Source organism: Crinia signifera, chromosome 8 (assembly GCF_055691185.1).
Source record: "Crinia signifera chromosome 8, ASM5569118v1, whole genome shotgun sequence".
NCBI classification, from domain to species: domain Eukaryota; kingdom Metazoa; phylum Chordata; class Amphibia; order Anura; family Myobatrachidae; genus Crinia; species Crinia signifera.
This window is the reverse complement of record NC_139224.1, coordinates 43775233-43799675: the sequence shown is the minus strand read 5'-3', so window position 1 is coordinate 43799675 and position 24443 is coordinate 43775233. Positions and strand designations below refer to the sequence as shown.

The 24443-nt window shown below is 43.2% G+C and overlaps 1 protein-coding gene across 1 annotated transcript in view; it reads left to right on the top strand.

Annotated features, from left to right (window-relative positions):
* Positions 1–493: 493 nt before the first annotated feature.
* Positions 494–24443, top strand: part of DENND6A (DENN domain containing 6A) — a 52348-nt gene continuing 28398 nt past the window's right edge. Inside the window, exons 1-9 of the mRNA XM_083156246.1 lie at positions 494–711; positions 13477–13515; positions 14565–14607; positions 16069–16181; positions 18269–18349; positions 19042–19147; positions 21626–21705; positions 22963–23025; positions 23319–23374. Of these exons, the coding sequence (XP_083012372.1) occupies positions 568–711; positions 13477–13515; positions 14565–14607; positions 16069–16181; positions 18269–18349; positions 19042–19147; positions 21626–21705; positions 22963–23025; positions 23319–23374 (725 nt within the window). The 5' untranslated portion in view covers positions 494–567. The remainder of the gene's footprint in view (positions 712–13476; positions 13516–14564; positions 14608–16068; positions 16182–18268; positions 18350–19041; positions 19148–21625; positions 21706–22962; positions 23026–23318; positions 23375–24443) is intronic.

Here is a 24443-nt window from a genome sequence, read left to right as displayed (position 1 = left end):
CATACGGGGGGTTTATCACATACTGGAGCGGAAGTAGAGAGAGGCAAAGTACCAAACAATGAGCATGTAACCGCCATGTTACCAGGTTCCGCTAGAAAATAAAAACCCTGATTGCTTTGTACTTTATCTCTCTCTCTCTCTCTCTCTCTCCAAGCTTTGACAAATCTCCCCCCATAGAGGGCCTGTTTCAGGTTAGTACTTAAACCCAATAGAAGCTTAGCACAATAATCCTGTTAAATAACATTCAGATATATACAAATACAAAGTCAATGTTACATAGCATCTTAGTGTACCCATAAATAATATGTAAACGTAACAGCAGCTGCAACATTACCAGTTCCCACAACACACAATGCAGCTAACTGTAACACAGTACAGAACACACGCTACACAGGTCACCCACATCACAACAACACTTCCTGGCGGAAGCTCTGCTGCGCCCACACACTAAGGATTACTTTCCAGCAACAAGCACGTCATTAGTGCACGCCCTGCAGTGCTGGCGCTGTGTGATGACGGGGACGCTTTGTTGATTGACGGCTGGATGGAAGCTCGGTGCAGCTAGTCATGTCTGTTCCGGGGATGGAGGGGACCGGAGAACTGAACACTTCTGCTGGGGACCCGCTATCCCTGCCCTGGGACCGCTTCTCCTCCTGGCTGCACTGTATCTGTGTGGTGGGCTTCGACCTGGAATTGGGCCAGACAGTGGAGGTGAGAGTGGAGCCTGGAAGTTGTATTACTTCTACATCTGTGCATAGCTACTTATGTTTGTTTGTGTGTGTGTGTGTGTGTGTGTGTGTGTGTGTGTGTGTGTGTGTGTGTGTGTGTGTGTGAATGTGTCTGTCTCTGTCTGTCTATCTTGGTGTGTGTCTGTGTTCTAAGTTTTGGTGAGAGATAAAGTAGCAGCCTTTTAGCTCCTACCTGCCATGTTGGTAGTCTACCCACTTTATCAATCTCCAAGGTTTAGTACATCTGACCAATAACATGTTGCCTCCCTACTACTACTTTGCGGTTGTTTGTATTTTGGACTGTGTACATGAGTGTGTATTTAGTGAATGTAAGATCTGATACATGTTTTCCCTAGACCACACGGATTCAATGCATTGAATTGTGTTCTCTGTTGCTGGCACTCTGGCAATGAATGGGTCAAACACAGTTGTTGTTTTTTTAATGGAAAACCTGCTGTGTGGAGCTACATGGTACATTGCATTCATGTGACTTAAGTTTCCAGGGAACAGTTTGGCGACACGACTATGAATTGACATCCGAGTTCTTCACATTCCGAATGTGACGTGTGTGTGGTCGGTCTCGCATAGAACTGAGAATCTTTTTGTAGGTTTTTTTACTGAGAAAAACACAGGCCCATGTGTTGTCCATGTTCTTACTTGTGTTCTGGTGAATATATCCATTTGATACGGATGGTAGTTATCACATGTTCCCGCAAGTAGATGTCCGCAGAGTGGTGGGGACCTGTTGAGGGTACTTGAGGAGAAGGTTGAAAACCAGAGGGAGATGTTGTGTTTGAGTTTTTAATAGTTTGCCATGTTTAATGTCAGCTGTGTGATCTTGTGTTCATTCTAGCACCTGCATCTTCCATAGCACAGTATGGTCTGTATTTCAGCTCTGATATGCAGACCGGACGTGTGCTAGAAGCACCACAGCAGAGTGTGACCTCCCAGGAAGGGAAGATAAACTGCACGGGTTTTGATAGATGCAGGGTGCTAGAATGACACTGAATGTGTCCATCATATCATATCATGAACAGCTGCTGATGTTGGGGTTCAACCCTAATAAGGCAGAATAAACATCAAGTGGTTAGAGACCCTAAGATTTCTTACTTGCCAATATATTTGGGGTGATTAAAAAGTGCATTACCATTTAATAACTGATGCTTCATGCACTTATTTTTTTTCCAGGGATCTGTTGCTTTTAGTGCTGATATACAGACCACAATGTGATAGATGTAAAACAGCAGAGAGCGACGCCCCAGATAAGGAAGAGGAACTTCATGGGTTTTGGAAGATGCAGGGTTCTAGACATTATGGGCGAAATTTAATGCCACCCACACCCAAGTTCAGCGGCAGTGCGAGATGTCCGCTGAATGCGGTTTTTTTTTTTTATAATGACCTAAATGAGTGTCATTTGAGTGGTTCAGAATTTATTAATCTTGCATATTGTGGTATAATAAGGTCACATCCATGATGGCACAGAACCACAATCACCCTTCTTATTACACTTTGTTCTGGCTGCGGCTATATCTGACTTCTATTAATATCTGTAAGTTAATGGTAAAACTTTAGACCTGCAGCGAGTAAAGTCTAGAGGTCGCAAGATTTGAAGGTGTAAATGTGGCATTTTTCCATCTATGTCTTCATGCTATCTTTTTCCATCCTTATGGGGCCTACACACAGTGCGATTTCCGGGCATTTTCTAAGTGATCTCATTAGATCGCTTGGAAGATGCCCCTACATCGCTCCGTGTGTAGCGGCCATAGTGATAGCGATGCGCGGCCCCACGCATTGATATCGCCCGGCGATTAATATCCATCATGCCGGATAAATCTAGTCAATCACCGGTCAGGTCCAGCGTTCTCACCAGAGAACACTTCCCCTGACAGATGGCTCAGCACGCACATCGCTGATACCTATCGGGAGATCATGTACAACCCTTCAACCTTCTAAAGGGCTACATACTGTATTAAAAATCTCAGTTATAATTTAAAACCGTACATTTAAAAGAAAGACGCACCTAACTGTGATAAGTTAGCAGCACGCATTAACAGACATCTGACAATAAAGCTTGGGGTCCTAATGCCACCTACTATTTTGCCCTTGGGTACGACATGGCCCAAACACCCCGTCACCGTATACACTCAGTTTAAAACAAAACAAAAAAAAGTATTTGAAGTCAGTGATTTCTGTTATTTCGTTCCTCTAGGTCTTTTGTATTTGATGTTAAAACCGAGCAATAGCTCTAAAGGGGGGAACTCAATTGTTTTATTGTGACCACAGCTTTAGTCTTAACCCTTTGAGTGCCAATGTTGCTGTGAGCGTTCCTCAAAAAAAAAGAATAGTCGCTGTGTGCGGCATTGGCACCGTTTATTTCTATAATCTTGAAACGAGATCCATGCTGCTTAATGCAGCATGGTCCCCGCTCCCGCCTCTCGTCTGGCAGCATCTATATTGGGGGCTGCCAATTGGCCCGAGTGGACACACCTTTATTTTTGCCTTTTGCTGAATTTTAAACCTGTAGGCTGCATCACCAAAATGTCACCAATGTCTGCTGCTCACAGACTGCTGCATTTGGGCCAATGTATACATCACATTTGTGTGTCATTCTATAGTAAAGCTAGGTGCGCATTACGCAATGTATGTACCCAGAGACATCATGGCCGGGGAGGGACCAGACAGGGAGCTAGCATTGGCCATTGTCTACATACTTGCCAGCAGCGATGGAGTGGGTACAGGAGCCATGCTGCACCCCACAGCTTGACCCTCCATTGCGAGGTCCTCTATCGTACGGCGTGTAGGGATAACGGAGGATGACGCTGATGACACGCACCGTGAGGGACAAAGTGCATACATCAGCATTTTTCAACCACTGTGCCGTGGCACACTAGTGTGCCTTGAGCTGATCTCAAGTGTGCCCCCAGATCTTGAGATGTCCACACCAGTTTATTACAGCCACCACCAGTTCAACTGTTATTTACTGGTCTCTTCTTTTCATGTAAAGTGTAAGTGTATTTTATTTTTGTTACCTGTGGGGACCAGTGTGATTATTGTTTGTCCTGTGGGGCTCAATGAGTTTTTTTCCCTGTGGGGATCTCATGGTGTGCCTTGGCAATTTTAAAAACTTGTTTGGTATGCCGCGAGGTAAAAAGGTTGAAAATCACTGGCATACATGCTAGAGGATAGAGATTTTGTCACTCCGACCCGTCGGAATTGACAAAATTGTTGAAAATATTGTCTAATGTGTACCCAGCTTAAAATAAATTTGATGTTGAAGACCATTTACAAATGATCTACTGTTTCTTATATGCGTTAGAACAAAGAGCCACTGTTACTTATTTCCTTCTATTGTGTGTTTGATTTTAAAGTACAATTTCAATGAATGGAGGCAGACAGAGAACACGTGGTGTTACTATAAGCACAGATGTCAGATATTCCCCATCCTATACATGGCATACAGCAGAGGAAATCTGTCCATTTCAGTGTTTGCAGGACACGTAGCAGAAAGGGCAGCTTAGTAAATATTAGCGTTCAGGCCGTCAGTAGGGGACGTGGCTCCTTCTGAGTGTAAGAACTCCTGTGCTCCGTCACTGCAAGGGTACATACAGAGAAATCTAATGTTGTGGCACATATTTATTGCATGCATATCCCTGGGGAGCTGGCAGGGGGCAGGCAGCGGGGTCCCTGCAGCGTGTGGCTGGTCAGCGGGTACATGCTGAGTGCGGGTGGGAACTGAGTGAGTAGCGCTATTCGCCAGGTGGCAGCGTGGTAAGCACTGCTGAATTTGAAAACACTGATTGGCTGAGATTCAGCCATTTAGCGTCCGGCCAGTGTTTTCACATTCAGCAGCGCTTCCCACGCCGCCGCTCGGCGAATAGCGGTACTCACTCAGTTCCCATCCACCGGACCCGCTTTTCAGCGCCGCAGGAACCCCGCTGCCAGCCACACGCCGCTTTTCAGCCGGCCGCCCCCGCCACTCAACAAACTGGCCAGACTCCACAGCCCGGCCCCAGCTGCACACGTGGGAGGTCTCAGAACGGGTGGTCGGGCGACCAGCATGTCTGACCACCTGCTCGGGTACGATGCGCACGGGACCGTGCATCGGACCTGAGGGGACATCAAACTGAGCCGATTTGGGCCGATTTCACGGCCCAATTCGTCACAATTGGCCCAAATCGGCTCTGTATATAGGCACCTTTTAAGCAAGTCTGATTGGCCATTTATTTCTATTGCCGTTTTAAATCTACGCAACCATTGTGATTCTGCCAGTTTTTACTCTTGAAATAAAACTGATTCATATCTGTAATAAAATAATAGATCAAATAAATGTCAAATATTAATTCTAACATCAGAGAGCTGGACTTCTGGGAATCCTGATGGCACTTTTGTGGCCTGGTATCCATCCTGGTAAAGAATTTATGGCAAGAAACTACACATCCCACCATCCATCTGCTGTAATGTCTGTAGCTTGCTTGCATCAGCAAGAACTTTAATCCTATTTGTACAGAGATAACAGGTGCTGAAGGAGTTGAAGTGAGTGCATTTGCTGGTGTTTTTTTTTATATATAGCAGTGAATGGAGAAGATGGAACCTTTTGGCTCCATTGAATCCACACAAACTAAAGGTGCCCACACACTAGAAAGATCTGCGATCATAAGATGTGCGCATTAGCATACCTCCCAACAGTCCCGATTTTATCGGGACAGTCCCGATTGTCAGGGCCTGTCCCGCTGTCCCACCCGCGGGCGGCAGTGTCCCGCGGTGTGGGGGGGCTGTTGGAAGTCCCCCCTGTCAGCTGCTAAGCAGCGGGGAATAAACGCTGTGCGCATGCGCACAGCGTCTATTCCCGCAGCCAGGGGGCTGGGGGCATGGCTAGAGGCTCACAGAGCCTCTGGGTCATGCCCCCATAGCGGCAAAATGGGGGCGTGGCCTCACGGGAGAGCCGCGAGTATAGACCACGCCCCCGAAAATTTCGACACGCCTCCGGCACGCAGCAGCAGCGTCCCGCCTGCTGGAGTGCCAAAGTTGGGAGGTATGCATTTAGCCTTCAAATCTTTTGTCCGATCTGGACAAAAGATTTCAGGCAAGTGCACATCTTTACCAAAGATTTTCTGTAAGATCCCGTGTGCGTTCCTATGGATATTTTGTTAAATCTTCTGATCTTTTGTGCAGCACGTAAGATCAGAAGATTTAGCAAAAGATCCACGGGAGCGAGCATCGGCCGATTTTCGACCGATTTTCGGTAAATATCGGACGATATATCGGCCGATTTATCGAAAATCGGCCCAAAAATCGTTGTAGTGTGTGGGCACCTTAAAGCTGGTCATACACTAGGGTGACTACTCCTCTCAGAGAAGTCACCCGCAAACCTCCCTTGAGCTGCGTATGCAATATATATATATATCACATGCGGTCCTTGTGCATGTGATCCCAGGCAACTCCGCCCAGCTTGGAAGCAATCTTATACCCTTTCAGACAGAAAAATCCCAAAACCTAGGTATTTCCCGGATACAAAAACCTAGGTAAGACTCAGCTAAAAGCTTTGACCCCCTTTCACACAGCATGAAAAACCCAGGTATTTCCCGTGTATATATTGCAATATACTGTGTGTCATATCCTCCTGGACCAGGGAAATTCCCGGGTCTTTTTTTCTGTCTGAAAGGGGTATTACAGATTTTTTCTGCAACCGCTGCGACTCGGACCTGCTTTCAATCACACGCGATTTGGATGCATTTAATGCAATTGAGGGCCACAATCGCATAAATAGAGCCCAAATTGCATGTGAATCGCCCTATTGTATAGAGGCCTTTACATTCATGTATTAAATGGCTCCATTGGTCAGAAGCACAGCCATGAATATATATATATATAGATATATTAACTTGTCAACAACGCATTGCAAAATGCAGTAGCTATTTTAGCACAAAAACACAATGCTAGTGTAGATCCAACCTGAGGATTGCATAGTGTGTATGACATCCAGCGATCACACATTCGTACTGGCAGCCTACCAGTGATCTTGCCCAATAAAGAAATGCATGTATGTGAACACGTGATTCATTAAACTGTGCACAACATACCATCAGTACTGTTCCTACCTATGTATACGTGCCACATGAACTGTATGTAGTGCACCATAAAGCATATCAGCCATTTAAGCTCAGAAGCACAGGATCATTACAGATCCAATCGGAAGATTGCACAGTGTGTACGACCCACGTATATGTGCCACATGAATTGTATGTAGAGCACCTTATAGGATCAGCATAGATCCAATTGGAAGATCGCACAGTGTGCACGGCACTAATTGAGTGCACACCCTTTGACAATTACCAGTGACTCTGCCTGACAGATTGTGAGCACTAGTACTAGTGTAGGACAAACCTGTCCGCACGGATTATACATCTGCACCATATGCAGTGGTTCAGATAGAACTATCGTGGGCAGAATCAACCCCATTTGAGGAATATATACGCAGAGGGCAACACATTGCTTTGATTAGACAACAGACAGTGAGAATATCACCGTGTTAATCAAACACCCTACACAGGCACTGCATTAATCCACTATCACACTGTGGAATTTAAGCAGTAACTAGACAAGTATACTCAAGCTACAATATTCACAGAGTGATTTTTAATCTTTAAAATTTCTTTTTCTCTTTAAATCTATATCTTGTTTTAATATTTTCGCTACTTACCTTAAGGTCTCATATCATTGACAAACTGTATTATCCAGCACCATTACAGAATGATGACCTACTAGCTCTTAATAAAGTTTAATAAATAAAACTTCTAAAAATAATCAAATACGTCAACAAATAAAGTATACACCTTTTATAGGTAAAAATAATATTTTATTACTGTGGAACAGGAGTGCATCCCAGTCAAACTGATTCACCTTTTTTCTCTTCCATTGATATAGCGTTGTCCATTTAATCTTGTTTTGCTTATAAATAAGGTTAACCGGACTAATGAGCTTTGAAGTGAGAGCGATTAGTCCTCGTTATATTGGCAAAATATGTACATTTGTGCAAAATACATATTTTTATGGAAGTGACTTGCTTGAATGTGGAAATACTGTAGCTTTCATTGTCTGCCTTCTCATCATGGGAATATACATTTGGTATAAGCAGGGGCGGAGCTTCCACTAGGCAGCTGCCTATGGGCGTAGGACCTGAGGGGGAGGTCTGCTGGCACTGTCAGATGGAAAATTGAAGAATACAGTAGCTGCCGCAATAGCAGCCACTGCTTCTAGTACTGTTGTCCCATGTTTAAAAAAATAAAATCAAAAGACATTTTTTTTTTTTACTTTTTATTGTATTTTAATTTTTTTGGGCCCTGTTTTTATTAGTTAAGACAGTGGTTCCCAAACTGTGTGCCGTGGCTCCCTGGGGTGCCTCAGGACACATGCAGGGGTGCCCTGGGTTGGTGGTCCAGGACCAATTCAAATTATTAATTGTTAATTATTTATGAGCAAAACCGGTGCTGGTGGCTGTCAATCATAAAATGTGTAGAAACAGAAGCAAATCCTGCCCTTTACCACATAACTGAACCTAAGAATCACATATAAACTCAATCTAATTATTTATTTGGGGGCCTAGGGGTGCCGTGAAATAAAAACTGATACTCTAGGGTGCCGTGAATCAAAAAAGATTGGGAACCTCTGAGTTAAGACCATAGCAGCCATGATCCTAAACACCAATTGTGTCCTGTTTTTATTATTTTGTCAGTGTTAGAGGGAGATGTCATTATGTAATGTGACTTATACCCAGGTGAACTCTGCATGGTCATAGTCAGTAATATCAGAGGACTTTTACCTGTGTTTATTTTGTTATCCTGCATTTGATATTTTTATGCTGGGAAAGTAAATTGAAAATAAAATCCAGATTGTAGGCTTGCCAGCAGGGCTCTCCTACCTTTTTAACTGTGGGTAAATACTCTGTTTCCATTTGCAAAACAAAACGGAATTTGCTGCGCTGTAAAAGAAACTATTAATAATAATAATAATATTTGAAGACCTTTGCTTTGTGACTGTGTGGAGTCAGCAAACTATTTTGTGTTGATGGGCGGAAATTACCGTTCTGTTTCAGATGGGATGTTGCTATGAGGTTCTAAATAAGAAGTAGATTCTGATTGGTTGGCCATAGAAACCTCCCATCTAAAAATAGAACTCCCATCTTAGTTAAGTTTTTCCATTTAAAAGAAATAGCTTGAAATTTGTTCGACCTCTCTGAAGCTGCAATATTTTATTCCCCCCCCTCCCTGGCTAAAAATAAAAAAGGTTTTACTGGTGATTAACAAAACAAACAAAAAAACCCCAAGTTTTTGTAATTCATGTTCTGGATTGCCAGCGAGTTTCCTGACTCTAAACATTTCTGTTCGCTATGGTTTATCCATAAGTGGCTATTCTTTCAGCCCGGCGGCCATACACACGCAGCGAGGATGGATGAAAAATCATCCAGGATACTTTTCGATACATTGTTTGTTTGCTTCAGGGGGATTACGGGTAACTTTGATTTAATTGAGTCATTAAAGCCCTGCGGAATATGTGTGTGCTATATAAAGTACTGTTACTAAATAATAAAAGATACAAATGCTTGATCATTGCCATTTTTTTCTATGGTGAGGAAAGAGGATTTATTTTCTCTTAATTTATATTTAATATCCAGCAGGCTAGTTCTGATTGTGGCACTCAGTCTGCATATCACATTTACTTCTGAAGCACAGTGAAACCTTGCCTTGTAAATGAATGCTGCTTTAAAAAGTAAGAGATCGTTCCGCACAACCGGCGATCTCAAATTGCGTTGTGGGACCTACATACGAGGCAACTGTGCTGAGCGATGCTAGATCTGGCAGGGCCAGTGTTCTCCGGTGACTCTGCCCGGCAATCTTACTAGATTTATACTGCAAGATCTTAATCGCTTGGCGATAGCATCGCACAATGCGCATCGCTATCGCCCCTACACACAGCGCGCATAGTCAGATTGCTTATAATATGGGCTGAAATTGCCCCGTGTGTAGGCCAAATTACATCCTGCCTGTTTTGTCTTATATGATTTGCTGCTTCATCCCAGCAGATTGGGCAAGTCCAGAATCTTCGTATTCTAGTCTTTTAGGTAACCTCTTCCATTACAGTTCTTAGGATGTTTTTTTGTCCTTAAAAATCTACAAAGTGTTCTGTAAAAAAAAAACACAACCAAATAAAAAACATCTGTATGGTCACTTAACAAAACCATTCTTGCATTCTGCACCTGTCAAACCTGTGCTGAGATACAGACCAGAGCGTGCTAAAATCAGCAAAGCATTGAGCAACACCCAGGCAGCAGAGAGGCTCAATGCTTTGCTGATTTTAGCACGCTCTGGTCTGTATCTCAGCACAGGTTTGACAGGTGCAGAATGCAAGAATGGTTTTGTTAAGTGACCATACAGATGTGTTTTTTTTTTTTTTTTTTACAGAACACTTAGGATGTTTTTTTGTCCTTAAAAATCTACAAAGAACTGTAATCAGAGTGGTAGAATAAACACTAGATACAAGCACTTACAGAATTATCCGTGTATTTCAGATTAGATTAGTTTTACCAATTAACATGAGCTGCCAGTATTAAAAGGTCATTACTGTGATTTATTTGGTCATGGAAACAGTCTAGAACAGGCCTGGCCAACCTGTGGCTCTCCAGATGTTGTCAAACTACAAATCCCATCATGCCTTGTCACAGTTTTGCTATAAGGTAGTGTTAAAACTGTGGCAAGGCATGCTGGGATTTGTAGTTTGACAACATCTGGAGAGCCACAGGTTGGCCTGTCCTGGTCTAGAATGTATTGTTAGGCGCTGCAGAACCCTTGTGGCGCCATATAAAGAAACTATTATAATTATTAGAATGGAATATCACTATTTGGAAGTGCCACAAATAGCACAGCTGGGGGATATGGCCCTGCCTTGTAGACATGCATTCGTAGAAAATTGGGGATGCAGTCAATAGGTCAACAGGCCATAGGTTGACACATGAAAAAGGTCGACGAACGCAATAAGTCGACATGAGTTTTTCACTAATTTAAAAACAAAAAATATATATATTTTTATTTTATACTTCACTATGCGTTATGGACTAGATCACATTGCGCGCGATTTGCGTGCGTTGCGATCTAGTTAAGGTATGTGCAGCACATACTTTTTGAGCTGTGTGCTGGGATGTGCGTGGGAGCGCGCATCGCACACAAAAAACGCACCGTGTATGGGCACCATTAGACAGACACCAAAAAAAACATGAAAAACTCTTGTCGATCTTTTCCATGTTGTCCTATTGCTTGTTTCGAACTTTTTTGACCCTGTCAACCTAAGGCATGTTGACATTTTTCATGTGTCGTAGTGATTAACCTTATAACTGTCTACATTATTACTGTTGATCCTCATATCAGCAGTTATGGCAGTGGTTCCCAAACTGTGCGCCTAGGCTCCCTGGGGTTCCTCGGGTTGGTGGTCCAGAACCAATTCAAATTATTTATGGTCCATGAAATAGGCAAAATCAGTGCTCGTGGCTTCCAATTATAAAATATGTGGGTAAACAGAAGTGAGTCATGTTCCTCACCACATAACTGGACCTACGAATAAAATCTAATCACAACTTTTTTAATTTAATATATATATATTTTTTTTTTCTAAATTTTTCAGTAACAAACTTTTGGCCTAGGGGTGCTGTGAAATATCTTCTTATACGGTAAGGTGCCGTGATTCACAACCTTTGGGAATCATTGAGTTAGGGGTTCATTTACAAAGATGGGAGTTCTATTAAAGATGGGATGTTGCCATAGCAACCATTCAGATTTTTTTTGGTGGGGGGGGAGGGTCCTATTCTTGTTAACACTTGTTACTAATTCTAAATATAACTTCAACCAATCAGCTGTCCTATTTTAAATAAAACTGAAAGGAGCTGATAGGTTAGAGGAGTATTTAAGTAGTGATGACAAAAACATCACCCGTTAGTAACTAGGCCCCATTAAATTGTTTTTATTTTTTCTTATGTATTTAAACTTTATTCATTCAGATGTCAGACACTCCAGTGTATTTCTGGTCTGTAATAAAACTCCCTCTCATTTTAAACATCTAGTCTGCAGCCAGTGCTATTGCAGTATAAACATTTATCATCTTCTTTTATGTTTCCTAATGTTAGTGCCAATTAATTCTGACCTTTACTACAAGAGCTATATATTATAGCTATGCAGCTGCACATGAATAGTGTATTATGGTGGTGTGTGGTAGCTGCTTGCCAGCATTTATATTCCTTGGTCTACTGTTGGCGTTGTCTTCATATTACCTCTCTGATTGTGTAGTCTGTCCCAGCGCTCCTCCGATTTTGCCCACCGGATTCATAACTAGGAGGACCCCAGCCTGTTGGCTTGCCTTAGCAGAGAGTTGTGAAGAAATGTCATTAAGAGGCAGAATATAGGATCAGTGGAGGTTATTCTAGTTCACACGCAGTGCTGCATGTTTTGCAGCGCTGCATGTGGTTTAAACTCCGTCCGCCAGTCTTTCAGCCGCCCTTGCTCGAGGCGTTCCCTGCATGGCGGAAATGCGCATTAGAAAAACATCAGTCCTCCATGCGACCGGGCGGGAGTCCATGTAGATTACAATATCCTCCAGAAGCCATCCAATCACGTCTAGAATACACTGGGAATATGTAAGTCTGCATCAATAAGGACCGCTCCCAAAAGTTAGGTGCCAGCTGTGATTTTCTTATTGATTTGGGCTATTTGGTTCCTGAGAATTATCATGCCATGATTTATGTGGGATTTAACTTATGCACCTGTCTAGTCGGTAACATTAAAACATACATGCATCATACATACCGTGGCTCCATGTGTGATAATGTGTGCTGGTAATAGCACATGTGACCCTTACTGTCTCTCCATACATCACACCATGAACTTGAAGTTTATTATTAAATCTATATATATTAATTAAGACCTTCTTATCATTACTAGTAAGCCCACTCAAAGCAAAAGCCTTGAAAACTAGTCTGCTTCCTTCAGTTTGTGCATGTGTGAGAAAGAGATGTAGTTTCACTCTCTGCCAGCAAATGGCAGATGTTCGGAAACACGGACACTAGACATATATATATATAGATGATTATATCACAAATTTTACACATGGGGACTAAACGTGATGTTAAGACATTGGGTGATAACAATCATACAGAGCGAGTCTAGAGGACCTTGCTCACAAGCTTATTTAAAATGTGGGCTCTGGTACTTCTAGTTTGTTTAACCCTTTGAGTGCCAAAGTTGCTGTGAGAGACAAAATAGCCGCTAGAAATGAAAGCACCGCAGACTGTTCTTTATTTTTTATTTTTTTGGGGCAATATCTGACTAAACGTCAGTTAATGGACTAGGCTGTATTTATTTATACTAAAAGAACAGTCGCTGTGAGCGACGCTGTTGTTTTTAGCGGATATTTTGCGGAACTCACAGCAACGTTGGCACTCAAAGGGTTAACAATAATTTTACTTGCGCTTTAACAGAATTCTTTTTAATGTCTTTTTTTTTTCAATTCACCTTGTATATATGTATCTGGCAGAGCCTAGCCATTGCTGGTTTAGAACTAATATCCCTTTAATACACTGACCTCAGTACTGACCATAGAGGTGTGTGGAAAAAAAGTTGTTCTTTACTGATGTCATTTAAAAAATGTAAGATTTAGTCAGAGCGCCAAGTAATAGAGCTCATAACTAACCCTTCCGTTCTCGTTGCAGGCTTTGTATCCACCCCATGCCAAGCTGACCGACAAGGAGGTGAGTGACATACAAATCTTAGGTCATTCAGTTCTTGGTGCCCATATCTGGAAGTGAAGGATGACCCGATAACATTACTGCAAGGTTTACTTGTCTGCGGCGCTCAAAAACAAATGTTTATGACGTAATGGAGATTGTAGCACTAGTTAAGAATATACTGTAGTTACAGAGGTAGGAACTCGATCCAGAGGACGGATTAGCGGAGCTGGTTCTTTGCCAACATCAGTGTACAGACAGATACTTTACCAGGACCACCCGCATGTGTTCTGGTCTTGAACTCGAGTGAATAAGTAATGATTTTATCTGGAATTGTCTTATAAATACGTGTTCTGTTGTACACTCTTCTGTAACCACAGGAGGCCTCAAAGTACACGTGGCAATGATCTGCGAGAATTTCAAAATATGTTTTATTTGTTTTACCCGGAACAATACTTTGAGAAGTTTTGCATTCATTTTTTTTTTTTTGTAACAGAGCTAAATAACTACTAGGAAACTTCAGTCCATACATGGAAAAAAAAAGCATTTTTCTCACGGGCGCTCTAGGTGTGGGAGGAATATCAAATTTTTGGGGGAAGCTTATTAAAACAAGAAGTGAGATAAAGGGGGTGATTCAGTACAAATTCGCCCCGGTTCCCGATTGTGGGGGTCGCGTGTGCAAACCCCAGAAGCAAACTCATTTGGCGGGGTTCATACTCGGCTTTGGCAAGTATAAACACCCCTCCCCGCCCCTTTTTTCATACTTACCTCGTCCCCCCCATGTCAACGGTGCGCCCGCGTGCAATGCACCCTGGGACCAGAGATGCCGCTGAAGAGAGTCCTTAAGGCCCATTGTGGCGCCACTGAAATAAAAAAAAAATCCCTTATCCTAAATGCTCGTGGTCCTGAGAATTTTGGATAAGGGATACTCCACCTGTATAATATTTCTCCCTTAAATGATCAGACCCATTACACTTGAAGGGCACAGCCGTTAACTGGAATTAGTTAAATAACTGGGTTTTTTTTTTCAAAAGAATTCATATACCATGTAATGTCATTATCTTAACTTACAGAAAACCAGCATATGTTACCTGTCATTCCCGGATTCAAACTCTGGTAAATATGATTCCTATTATGCTTCCTTTTATTCCTTAAAATCAAAATCTAGAATGGGGGTGGGGAGGGGGGTACAGCGACATATGCCGTGCGAGGAGAAGTGAGCCAGAGGAGAAGTGCATAGTGAGTTTTAATTAGTTAATTATATAATCCCTCTAATTGCCACTAATTGGCAGTTTGTAATTGGTTCTAGAGTAGAATTGTTTGTTCACAAAGACTACATCAGCTCTGTATGATGACATTCACATTTCATCTATCCGTAACAGAAATGTACCGTAGAATGCTGCATAAGAATGGTAAAAGCAAAACTATATGAGCATTAAACGAACTTAAAACTGAATAATTGGCAAATGAAAGGAAAACAATATATCAATTTCACGTTAATTCTGTAACTACAGCGGAGAGAGACCAGCGGCAACATTGGGAGAAATGTAAGGCAGCCTAAACTGAAAGCCACGATTTGCATGGGAGACTGTAATAGAACCGGGGCATATAGCACATTTACCAGGGTTTCATCGACAACTACAGATACATGCAAAGGAGCAAGTTGTTGTTTTTTTTTGGGGGGGGGGGGGGGGGGGGGGGGGGGGGGGGAGGCTGATCCAGCCATGAGATGGAGAATTTTTTTTTAAAGGAATTCCAGTATACTTTAAAAACTGAGAACGAATCCTCCCCTTGGTGTGTGGGTCTCCAGATCTTTATTTGGTCATCCCCTGTGTGGGACCATCAATGGTTTATAATGGCCAATGTAGAATAGTTTTGGCATCGATGTAGAAGAACCAGGTGGTTCCCCTCCATCATTGGCACACCTTAACTGAATAGTTGTGTGTTTGTCTTTTTTTGTTCCTTGAAGATTCCGGGACATGGAGCATAGCTCCGCCCCTGACACCCATGAAATCCCACTCCCAGGTACTGATTGCCCCCACCCCCAGGTTCTGATTGGCCCACAGGCCAGTCAGTCAAAGAATATGGATGCTCATATTGACAAAAAGTTGACACAAGCTTATGGTCAACATGAGTTTTTCACATTTTTTTATTTTATTTAGAAGTGTGTTTTTCATACTTTTCTATCCAAGTGGGTATACAGTGGGCATATAATAGTGTTCCAAGCACAGCAAGGCACTGTGCCCGAAGCATGTTGAGGCAACGCGGTACACTTATGTGGTGTCCATATCGACATAGACACCCAAAAACGTAGAAGACTCATGTATACCTTATTCATGCCGCTGGGTGCGAGCATCCATTACTTCTGCCTGCAGAAACCCGCTTAGTCTCTCTTGTGTTACAAGATTACGCATACTAGGATGTTTCAGGTGGAGATGACAGCTGTACAGATAAAGAAATTATATTGCATTCTCCGATGTTCTGGTAGACGCAATGTTTCTTTTTCTTCTCTTGAGAATATGTCACAGTGATTGACCGGGGTAAGCTAATGTATGTTCCTGCTGCTTGTATTTGAAGGCTGCCTGGGAGACACACAGTTTTGCTTCAGATTTCGGCAATCAGTTGGCAGGAAATCATCCTTACACTGCGTCTTGGATCAGACAGACAGAGATTCACCAGTTTATTTAAAGGTTTGATTTCTTGCAGTATAAGCGAATAGCAAGAGTAAACTGAAAAAGCTAACCGGAGAAAGATTCTGTGCCGCGGTTTTACAAAGTGATTGTGTGATCAGCAGATCTTACCGCAGACAACAGACGTAATGGTTATACCGGTACTGTATTACAATGTGAGAGGTGGAGGCTGCACAGCACACACCAGTTTTGTCAGAGTGCATATATTTAATATTGCTGATGACCCCCAAATCTAGAGAACTACTAATTAAGGAGTTCAGAACTGTAATCATATTATTGTTATTAATCTATTTAACAGATTCCCAGACCTCTAAGCAGTTCCTGAGTGTTGGGAAACTCACCACTATACTGAGTATGCATTCCAGATGATTAGAATAAAGGGCTTTAATTCGCATTTTATGGAAAACATAATTGTGTAATCCAGCGGTTCCCAAAATCAGTTCTCAAGCCACCCTAACAGTCCAGCCCTAACACTAGTAGCAGATCCAGTGCTGAGCCACTTTAAAACAAGAACATAAACTTCGTTCAACATTCAATGTAGACCATTTTTGAATAATAATAATAAAAAAAAATACAATTCATGTAAAAATTTAAACCAGACTGTTTGAATTGCAAAAAAGAATTTGGGTACTTGTTTCCTAGCACAGCCACAAAGATGTTGATCGTGGGCATCGTGAGGAAAAAAATTTAGCCGCGATGCCCCCGATTTACCATAGGAATCAATGTTAAATGGCTCAATTGACCCAAATCATCATAGGGAACAATGGGAAATGGGCCAGAAAACCCAAAAAACACAGCTGAACACTGAAATGTCCCCCCAAAAGTAGTTGACGCCACCCCACAATCAACGCGAACCCGAAGCGTGGCGAGCGGCGGTGGTACGCGTCCTCCGACCTTTTCATACCCCCACTATCCACGTCGGCGTGGAGTTGAGAATAGAATAGTGTGGCGAGCATAGCGAGCCCCGCGAGGGGACGCGGATACCTGTGAAGCCCGCGAAGGGACGCTTTTACCTGTGAAGGTATCTGCGTCCCCTCGCAGGGCACGATGCGCTCGCCACGCTTCGGGCTCGGTGGCTCGCTGCGCTCGCCACACTAATCTATTCTCAACTCCACGCTTCGGGTTGGCGTTGATCGTGGGGTGGCGTCAACTACTTTTGGGGGGACATTTCACTGTTCAGGGGTGTTTTTTGGGTTTTCTGGCCCATTTACCATTGTTCCCTATGATGTTTTGGGTCAATTGAGCCATTTAACATTGATTCCTATGGGAAATCGGGGGCATCGCGAGTAAATTGAGGCATTTAACATTGTTCCCTATGGGGAAATCGGGGGCATCGCGTCTGGACCATTTAAGCCTTTTTTAGCCGCATATGACGCGACCGACGCGATATTGACTTTTTTAAATGCATTTCAATGGGAAAATCGGGGGCATCGCGTCGGTCGCGTCGTATACCACTAAAAATGACACCCGATGCCCGCGATTGTGGCCGTGCTAGGAAACAAGTACCAGAATTTGCACTGCAAAAGGGTAAAAAGTGGCCCGTTGTGTCGGGGAACTGAGTTTGGAACCTCTGATGTATTCCGAAATAATACTATGATTATTGTTCCGCAAATTCCATGATGCTTAAAGATAATAAGCACATACGTAATGTTTAGGGGCAGATGTATTAAGCCTTAACAAGATAAATGCAAGGGTGATAAAGAGAGATAAACATCCAGCCAATCAGCTCCTTACTGACTTTTTTCAAACACAGCCTGTAACATGGCAGTTAGCAGGTGATTGGCTGGACATTTATCACTATCACCCTTTCATTTATCTCTTGTTAAGGCTTAATATATCTGCCCCTTAGTCAGTTCAGTTCAAGTTAATCCAAGTTAATCCAATGTTTCATTGTTTGGTCCACAACAAATGCGATATAGTCCCATTCATTTTAATGTAAATGATGCAGATTGCAGTGTACTGATGTTCCTTATCTGCCATGATTAGGGAAGCACTGGGATTATTAAATTGATCAATTATAATCAATTCCATCCATTTCAAGTATTCATGATTTTTCTTTCTGTGTGTGCTTCATATCTCTCCAACAGAAAGATCCATCCTGTTTCTATGGTTACGTCTATTTCCGACAAGTCCGAGACAAGTCTTTAAAAAGAGGCTATTTTCAAAAGGTAATTAATAACATGGCAGCTGCCTTGGGCCGTGTTCCGCATGCGGATGTAATTAACCTGAGATCACCTCTTGTCGGCTGTGTCTGCTGGAGGATTCCTCACAGCATTATGAATCCTGTGACTTTGGAGTGAAGAATAAGTCTTGTATTACTTACATTTACCAAGACTGCTCAACATCTGCTGTATAAGGGTCCACTGATCTGAAACGCATAATAATGCATAGCAGGCTGGGTAACGTCTGCGGCCGTTCTAGCGTGGCGTGGGGCTGATGCCGAATGCTACCAAGTATCTGCCCAGCTGTTTCTTTTAGGCGTCACATGATTGGGATTTGCATACATCTGTCCTGAAGTTAGCCGAAGGACTCCGCCACCATAATGACACCATATTGGTCTTTCAAATCAGTTTAGCGGCAGATAACCTAAAGGATTGGACTGAATAACCACCAATGGTGGAGTCCAACCCATTCCCCCGCCATAGATGAATTGGTCAGTAGTGTATTGCCCTTCTCTTGCACAGGAGGCCCCCAGGTGCTTTGTAACCAAAGGGTTCTGGTGCTTTGGGTCTACTTCTGACATTTTGGGTATGGACATCGGCTGTTAAAAACTCTTTCTAGGTGGCCACAATGCTTAGTGAGTAACGTGTTCTGTGGATTTGAAGGATCTAACACCAAACCTTGTTTCCTGTTTGCCCAGTCCTTAGTATTGATCAGCAAGCTGCCGTACATCAACTTCTTCCACACCGTGGTAAAGCAGATTGCCCCGGAGTACTTTGAGAGGAGTGACCCGTGCTTGGAAGCAGGTAACAGCCAATGTCTAGTGTGAAACTCCTTCATTGGCCACTGACTGGGTGGCAGCCTCTACTACATACACTAAAACGTACACTTAACTCTAAAGCAATTTAAATATATCCTTTCACATACGTCACCCCTTGGTCACCACTACTGCACCCACATTTAGGATTTCTCCCTGGCTCCCCCTATTGGAATGCCTTCCTTTGCTGCAGATAGATTTTTTTTATACAGCTTCCGAGCCTTCAAGTGTTCCCTTAAATCTCATTTCTTTTTAGTTTAACCCCCCCCCCCCCCCCTTCCTGCTGTCTCTGCTTTCTATAGTCCATGAGTCCCTTCACACGGGCAGATCCAGATCACAATGATAGGAGTACCATGACAGAGGAAGTGCGTGTCCTCGCAGCAAGGGGCAATCTGTATAAGTAGTGATGCCCTGGAGAGGCAGAGGATGACAGGAGAGAGGGTTATGGGGGATAGTGGAGCAGGGGAGAGGCAGAGGATGACAGGAGAGAGGGCGATTGGGGGATAGTGACATGGAAAAAGCAGAGGGTAACAGAAGAGAAGGCGATGGAGGATAGGGATTCAGGGGGAGAGGTCCGGCGTTACAGCGGAGGGCAATGGGGATAGTGGTGTCAGGGAGAGGGAATGAGTGACAGGAGAGAGGGCTATAGGGGTTAGTGGTGTAGGAGAGAGGGCTATGAGGCATAGTGGTGCAGGGGAGAGGTAGAGGGTGACAGGAGATAGGGCTATGAGGCATAGTGGTGCAGGGGAGAGACAGAGGGTGACAGGACAGAGGGCTATGAGGCATAGTGATGCAAGAGAGAGGCAGGGGGTGACAAGTGGGTGAAAGTGATAATTAGTTGGTGACAGATGGGGGTGACGTTGATGGGGGAATTTGTGATAAGGGGAGGCAGTGAGTGATCTAAAGGGTGATAGGGTGAGGCAGTGGGTGAAAGGAGAGTGTGCTATTAGAAGCAGAGGGTATTTGGGTTGTAAGAGTTTTCTGAGATAAGAAGGTAAAATATCAATTGTGGCAAAAGGCAGGAAAAAAAACTAGAGATTTTAACAATAACTGAGAGGAAGGAGACATCAAGAATAGAGCAAACAGATTTCTGCCACTCTGTTTAAAAAAAAAAAAAAAAATGCCAGAAACAGTAGTGCCACCCCCCTTTCCCTCTCCCAACGGTATGTGTCCACGCATATTCCCTACGGATTGTAAACTTGTGTGAGCAGTACATTCTCCCTTTCATCTTCTTCTCATGATTATTTAAACTGTACCAAGTATTTGTGTACCTATGGGATATTTATATGCTATTGGTACTTATGGCTACTCCCCCCTTTTTATGGCGCTATGGAACCCTTGTGGCACCATAAAAATAAATGAAAAAAATAAGATCTTCCTGCTGCCAGACCTTGGCGGTCCGCTCCTGGTACATTTCCCTACATGCTTTGCAGCCTTTCTTCCTCAGATGTCACATTTGGTCATTTCTAATAAGACTTCAGATTACATTTTGTTCCTGACCTCACATTCTATAAATGAACAGCCATTTATGTGACCTATAAATAAGTAATGAGTCTTTTATCTCTGGTGGGATCTGGCATTAAATCCTGAGGCATAAATGCACTGACATTGTTCCTCATTGATTTAGCACTATGCAGCTTGGCAGTAAATACATTTTTAAACCACATGATTTATCTGGATCTTCTCATCTCCAGTGGTTTTCTTGTTTTACTTTGCGCTCCTACCCCGCACTGCGAGCCACGGTGGTTTGTTAGGCTTTAGTGTTCTACAGTCCTGCAGCCAGACTTGTCACTGCCCTCTGAGTAGGAATGCATGGAAATATTTAGGGCCCGATTGTATCAAGCTTCAAACCAGCCAATCAGCTCCTAACTGTTATGCTACAGACTGGGTTTGAAAAATGAAAGGTAGGAGCTGATTGGTTGATTGTATCACTGTCCACTTTATCACTTTTTGTAGCTTGATACATCTGGCACTTAGTGAACACCAGTCACCTACACAGTGGCCCTTATTCTGATTCCTTCTCAAATGGACAAAACCATGTGCAGGTGGGGCAGATGTAACTTGTGCAGAGAGAATTAGATTTGGGCGGGGTTTTACTTCAAAGTGAGTTCTAGATTGCAGTGTAAAAATAAAGCAGTCAGTATTTTTCCTGCACAGAAACAAAATAACCCACCCAAATCTAATTCTCTCTGCACATGTTACATCTGCCCCCCTGCAGTGCACATGGTTTTGTCCACTTGAGAAGGAATTTGCCTATGTATGTTGAATTGTCATGTATATTAGTTTTGCATACTAATATTCTGTGTATGTGCATACACATTATGTAAGATACAATGGGTGTTAGATACAATTCAGTGGGTGATGGTTTGTTCTCGTGTGTTTCATGGTCGGCCTAACCAAATATTCATTAGTTATAAATGCATTTTTGCCTCATACAGTGATATCCATATTGTTCTCCTCTCTGTAGCTTGCAGTGACATAGACCGATGGCCCCCTCCTGTGCCGGGGAAGACTCTGCACCTGCCAATCATGGGGCTTGTAGTAAAGGTACAAACTTTTGTTATTTTTTTTTATCATTTGCTATTTGAAAAAATCGTGGACTTATATTTTTTAATTAGATCGCAGCAAATGGACTGTTTTTGTAATCTAGAACAATGTAGTCTGCATTTGGTAGAAATTAGAGAATGATTTAAATAAGGGTGGCCAGCCAGTCTGAAGGGGTATACACACAGTGCCATTGCCTTGCTGTTTGATCCTTATTCGATCGGGATCGAATCGTACAGCTGGGCAAGCGCATTCGATTTGGATTATTTAGTACAGATCTGTACTATATAGTCTTGCATCTATTTAAATGAGATGCTGCAGGGCTCACCTCGGGATCGAATGTGAACGATTTTTTTCCCATTTGATTCGATTTTGCTTATATAAGTAAAAACGAATAGAAAATAGACCAAATCAACCGTGTGTACGGGGCATGAAGGCAGAGGCGTAACTACTTTTTTTGCGCCCCCCGCCGGACATTTCGGGTGCCCCCCCCCTGGGGGCAGCCATTTTCCGAGTGTCTCTTATTATATTAGCACTGCAGCCGGAGCCGGGGACCGCCCGTCACCCGACACAGATCTGCGTGTCGGGTTAGAGGCAGCGGCGCCGGCGGCAATGGGGTAAGGAGGGGGAGGGCAGGAGTCGGGAGCCGGGACCAGGTGGTAACTATAGTCCCGCAGACCCCCCAGGCGCCCACACCTGCCTAGCGCCTCCCTGCCACCGCGGGGGGCTGCGGGACTATAGTTACGCCACTGCATGAAGGGGTGTACACACAGTGCGATTGCCTAGCTATTCGATCCCAATTCGATCTAGATTGAATCACATGGCAAGGCAAACGCATTTGGTGTGGACTATATAGTACAGATCTATTCTGTATAGTCCTTGCACAGTCTATTTTTCTGTTCGATTTGAATGCCACAGGGCCACGCGTCGGGATTGAATGGGGCTAAAAACAGTTTGATTTTGATTCGATTTTACTTATGTAAGAAAAATCAAATAGAAAAATAGACCAAATCGAACAGTGTGTGTACGGGGCATAAGAGCTGACAAATATCTTTTTATATAAGGCAATGAGCAGTGTCCTTAGACCCCGGCATATGCGTATAAATGCCCCTGAATTGTATAACATGACAGCATAACAGCATGTCATTACATCATGGCTGTCATGGAATTTGCAGCTGGGACCAGGGAACCAAATGTACTAGTTCAGGGACATGTGTGACGTCTCTACTTGTCTAGTGGATTTATTGATATTTTTCTCAGGTGCGGATTCCAACGCGACTTGACAAGCCGGGGACAGTACAACTGGTGGACATGACACAGCAGGTACGGGGTAACACTGGTCCTTTCCCGCGCCTTTTAGTTGGCAATATAGCGTATAATTCCTATAGTTTCGTTTCTACAGATCTTCCACTGTTCTTTTACTTTCTCTGTATACCAGTTAAATAAATAAATATTTATTTGAATTTCCCTTAAAATATATCTTTTTTTCCTTGGGTACCATGAGGCATTAGTTGTCTCTGTAGTCCCCCGTACAGAACTGGCCCTTTCACCCAGTCTATTAGAAGGATCTGTTCCTAACTGCATAAATCTCGTTCTGTTTTTCTGCTCTGTTCCAGACAGACGCACAAATCTCTGTGTCATTACCGACAATCCATGAAGTTGATTTATTCAGGTAATGGCAAAACAACAATGTAGACCGTGATTTCTACATAAAGATTTATACCCTCACTTCACAGCTTCTTTGTTACTGACAAATAATTAATGTCATAAATTGTCATGGGGGAGAGGACTTTTTGCTCTTCTGCAGAGCGAAGCTGGTGTGGCTTGAACTTCATAATCTTTGTATTATGTGGCAATGTGTACTGCACGGACACCGCCTTCAAGGTGAAGCAGTTTTGAAAAATGGGGTGTTGCCCAGAGCAACCAGTTTTTATTTTTTTATTTTTTTTTCTGTTAAGATTAATGAGTCAGAAGCAACACCTACCTCCATGTTTAATTGTGGAATAGATTTTATAAAGGTCTCTTTCGTAATTTCTACATTATGTAATTATTACAGTTGAGCTGGGGTGACTGTTAAGAATATTTCCTATTCATGTAATAAATTGAATCAATATGCTTCGATCAATTCAACGAACATCATTGTACAGAGAGGAGTATTACTTGGCTGAAGCTGTAGTGTAGTTACAGCGGGCACCCTTTCTGCCAGTAACGTGTACAGTAGTGTGCCCCATGGGGGAATTCAATTGTTTATGCGCTGGGAGCCAGCATATGGAACCCAATGGACCTATTCAATTGTTTTGGGGATGATAATTTGCCTGCATTTCAGCTTGAACTCATCCATCGTGGTGCGCCAAAATAATAAGCAAAAAGTGACCGACCATCATGAGCACTATCAGCGCAATACAGATATCAATTGAATATCGTCCCACGATCTCCTGTCACTAGATGAGGGATCGGAAGTGTTAAACAATTGCATTCCCCCCTTACAATATAGTGGTGCCCATCATATTGCTGAATGACAGACTAAGGGGTATATTCAATTAAATCCATTCTGACATTCATTTGTTGGAATGGATCCAATCAGCAGATCCAATCAGCAGCCAAATCTAACTGTTGGACATGGCTACTGCTCACCTGGCCGACGCCGGGACCGGGTGAGCAACGGAGGAGGCGGGATGCCGAAGAGGGTGCCGGGTGAGCTGCTGCTGCTCGCCCAGCGGTGGGACCGGGTGAGCGTCGGG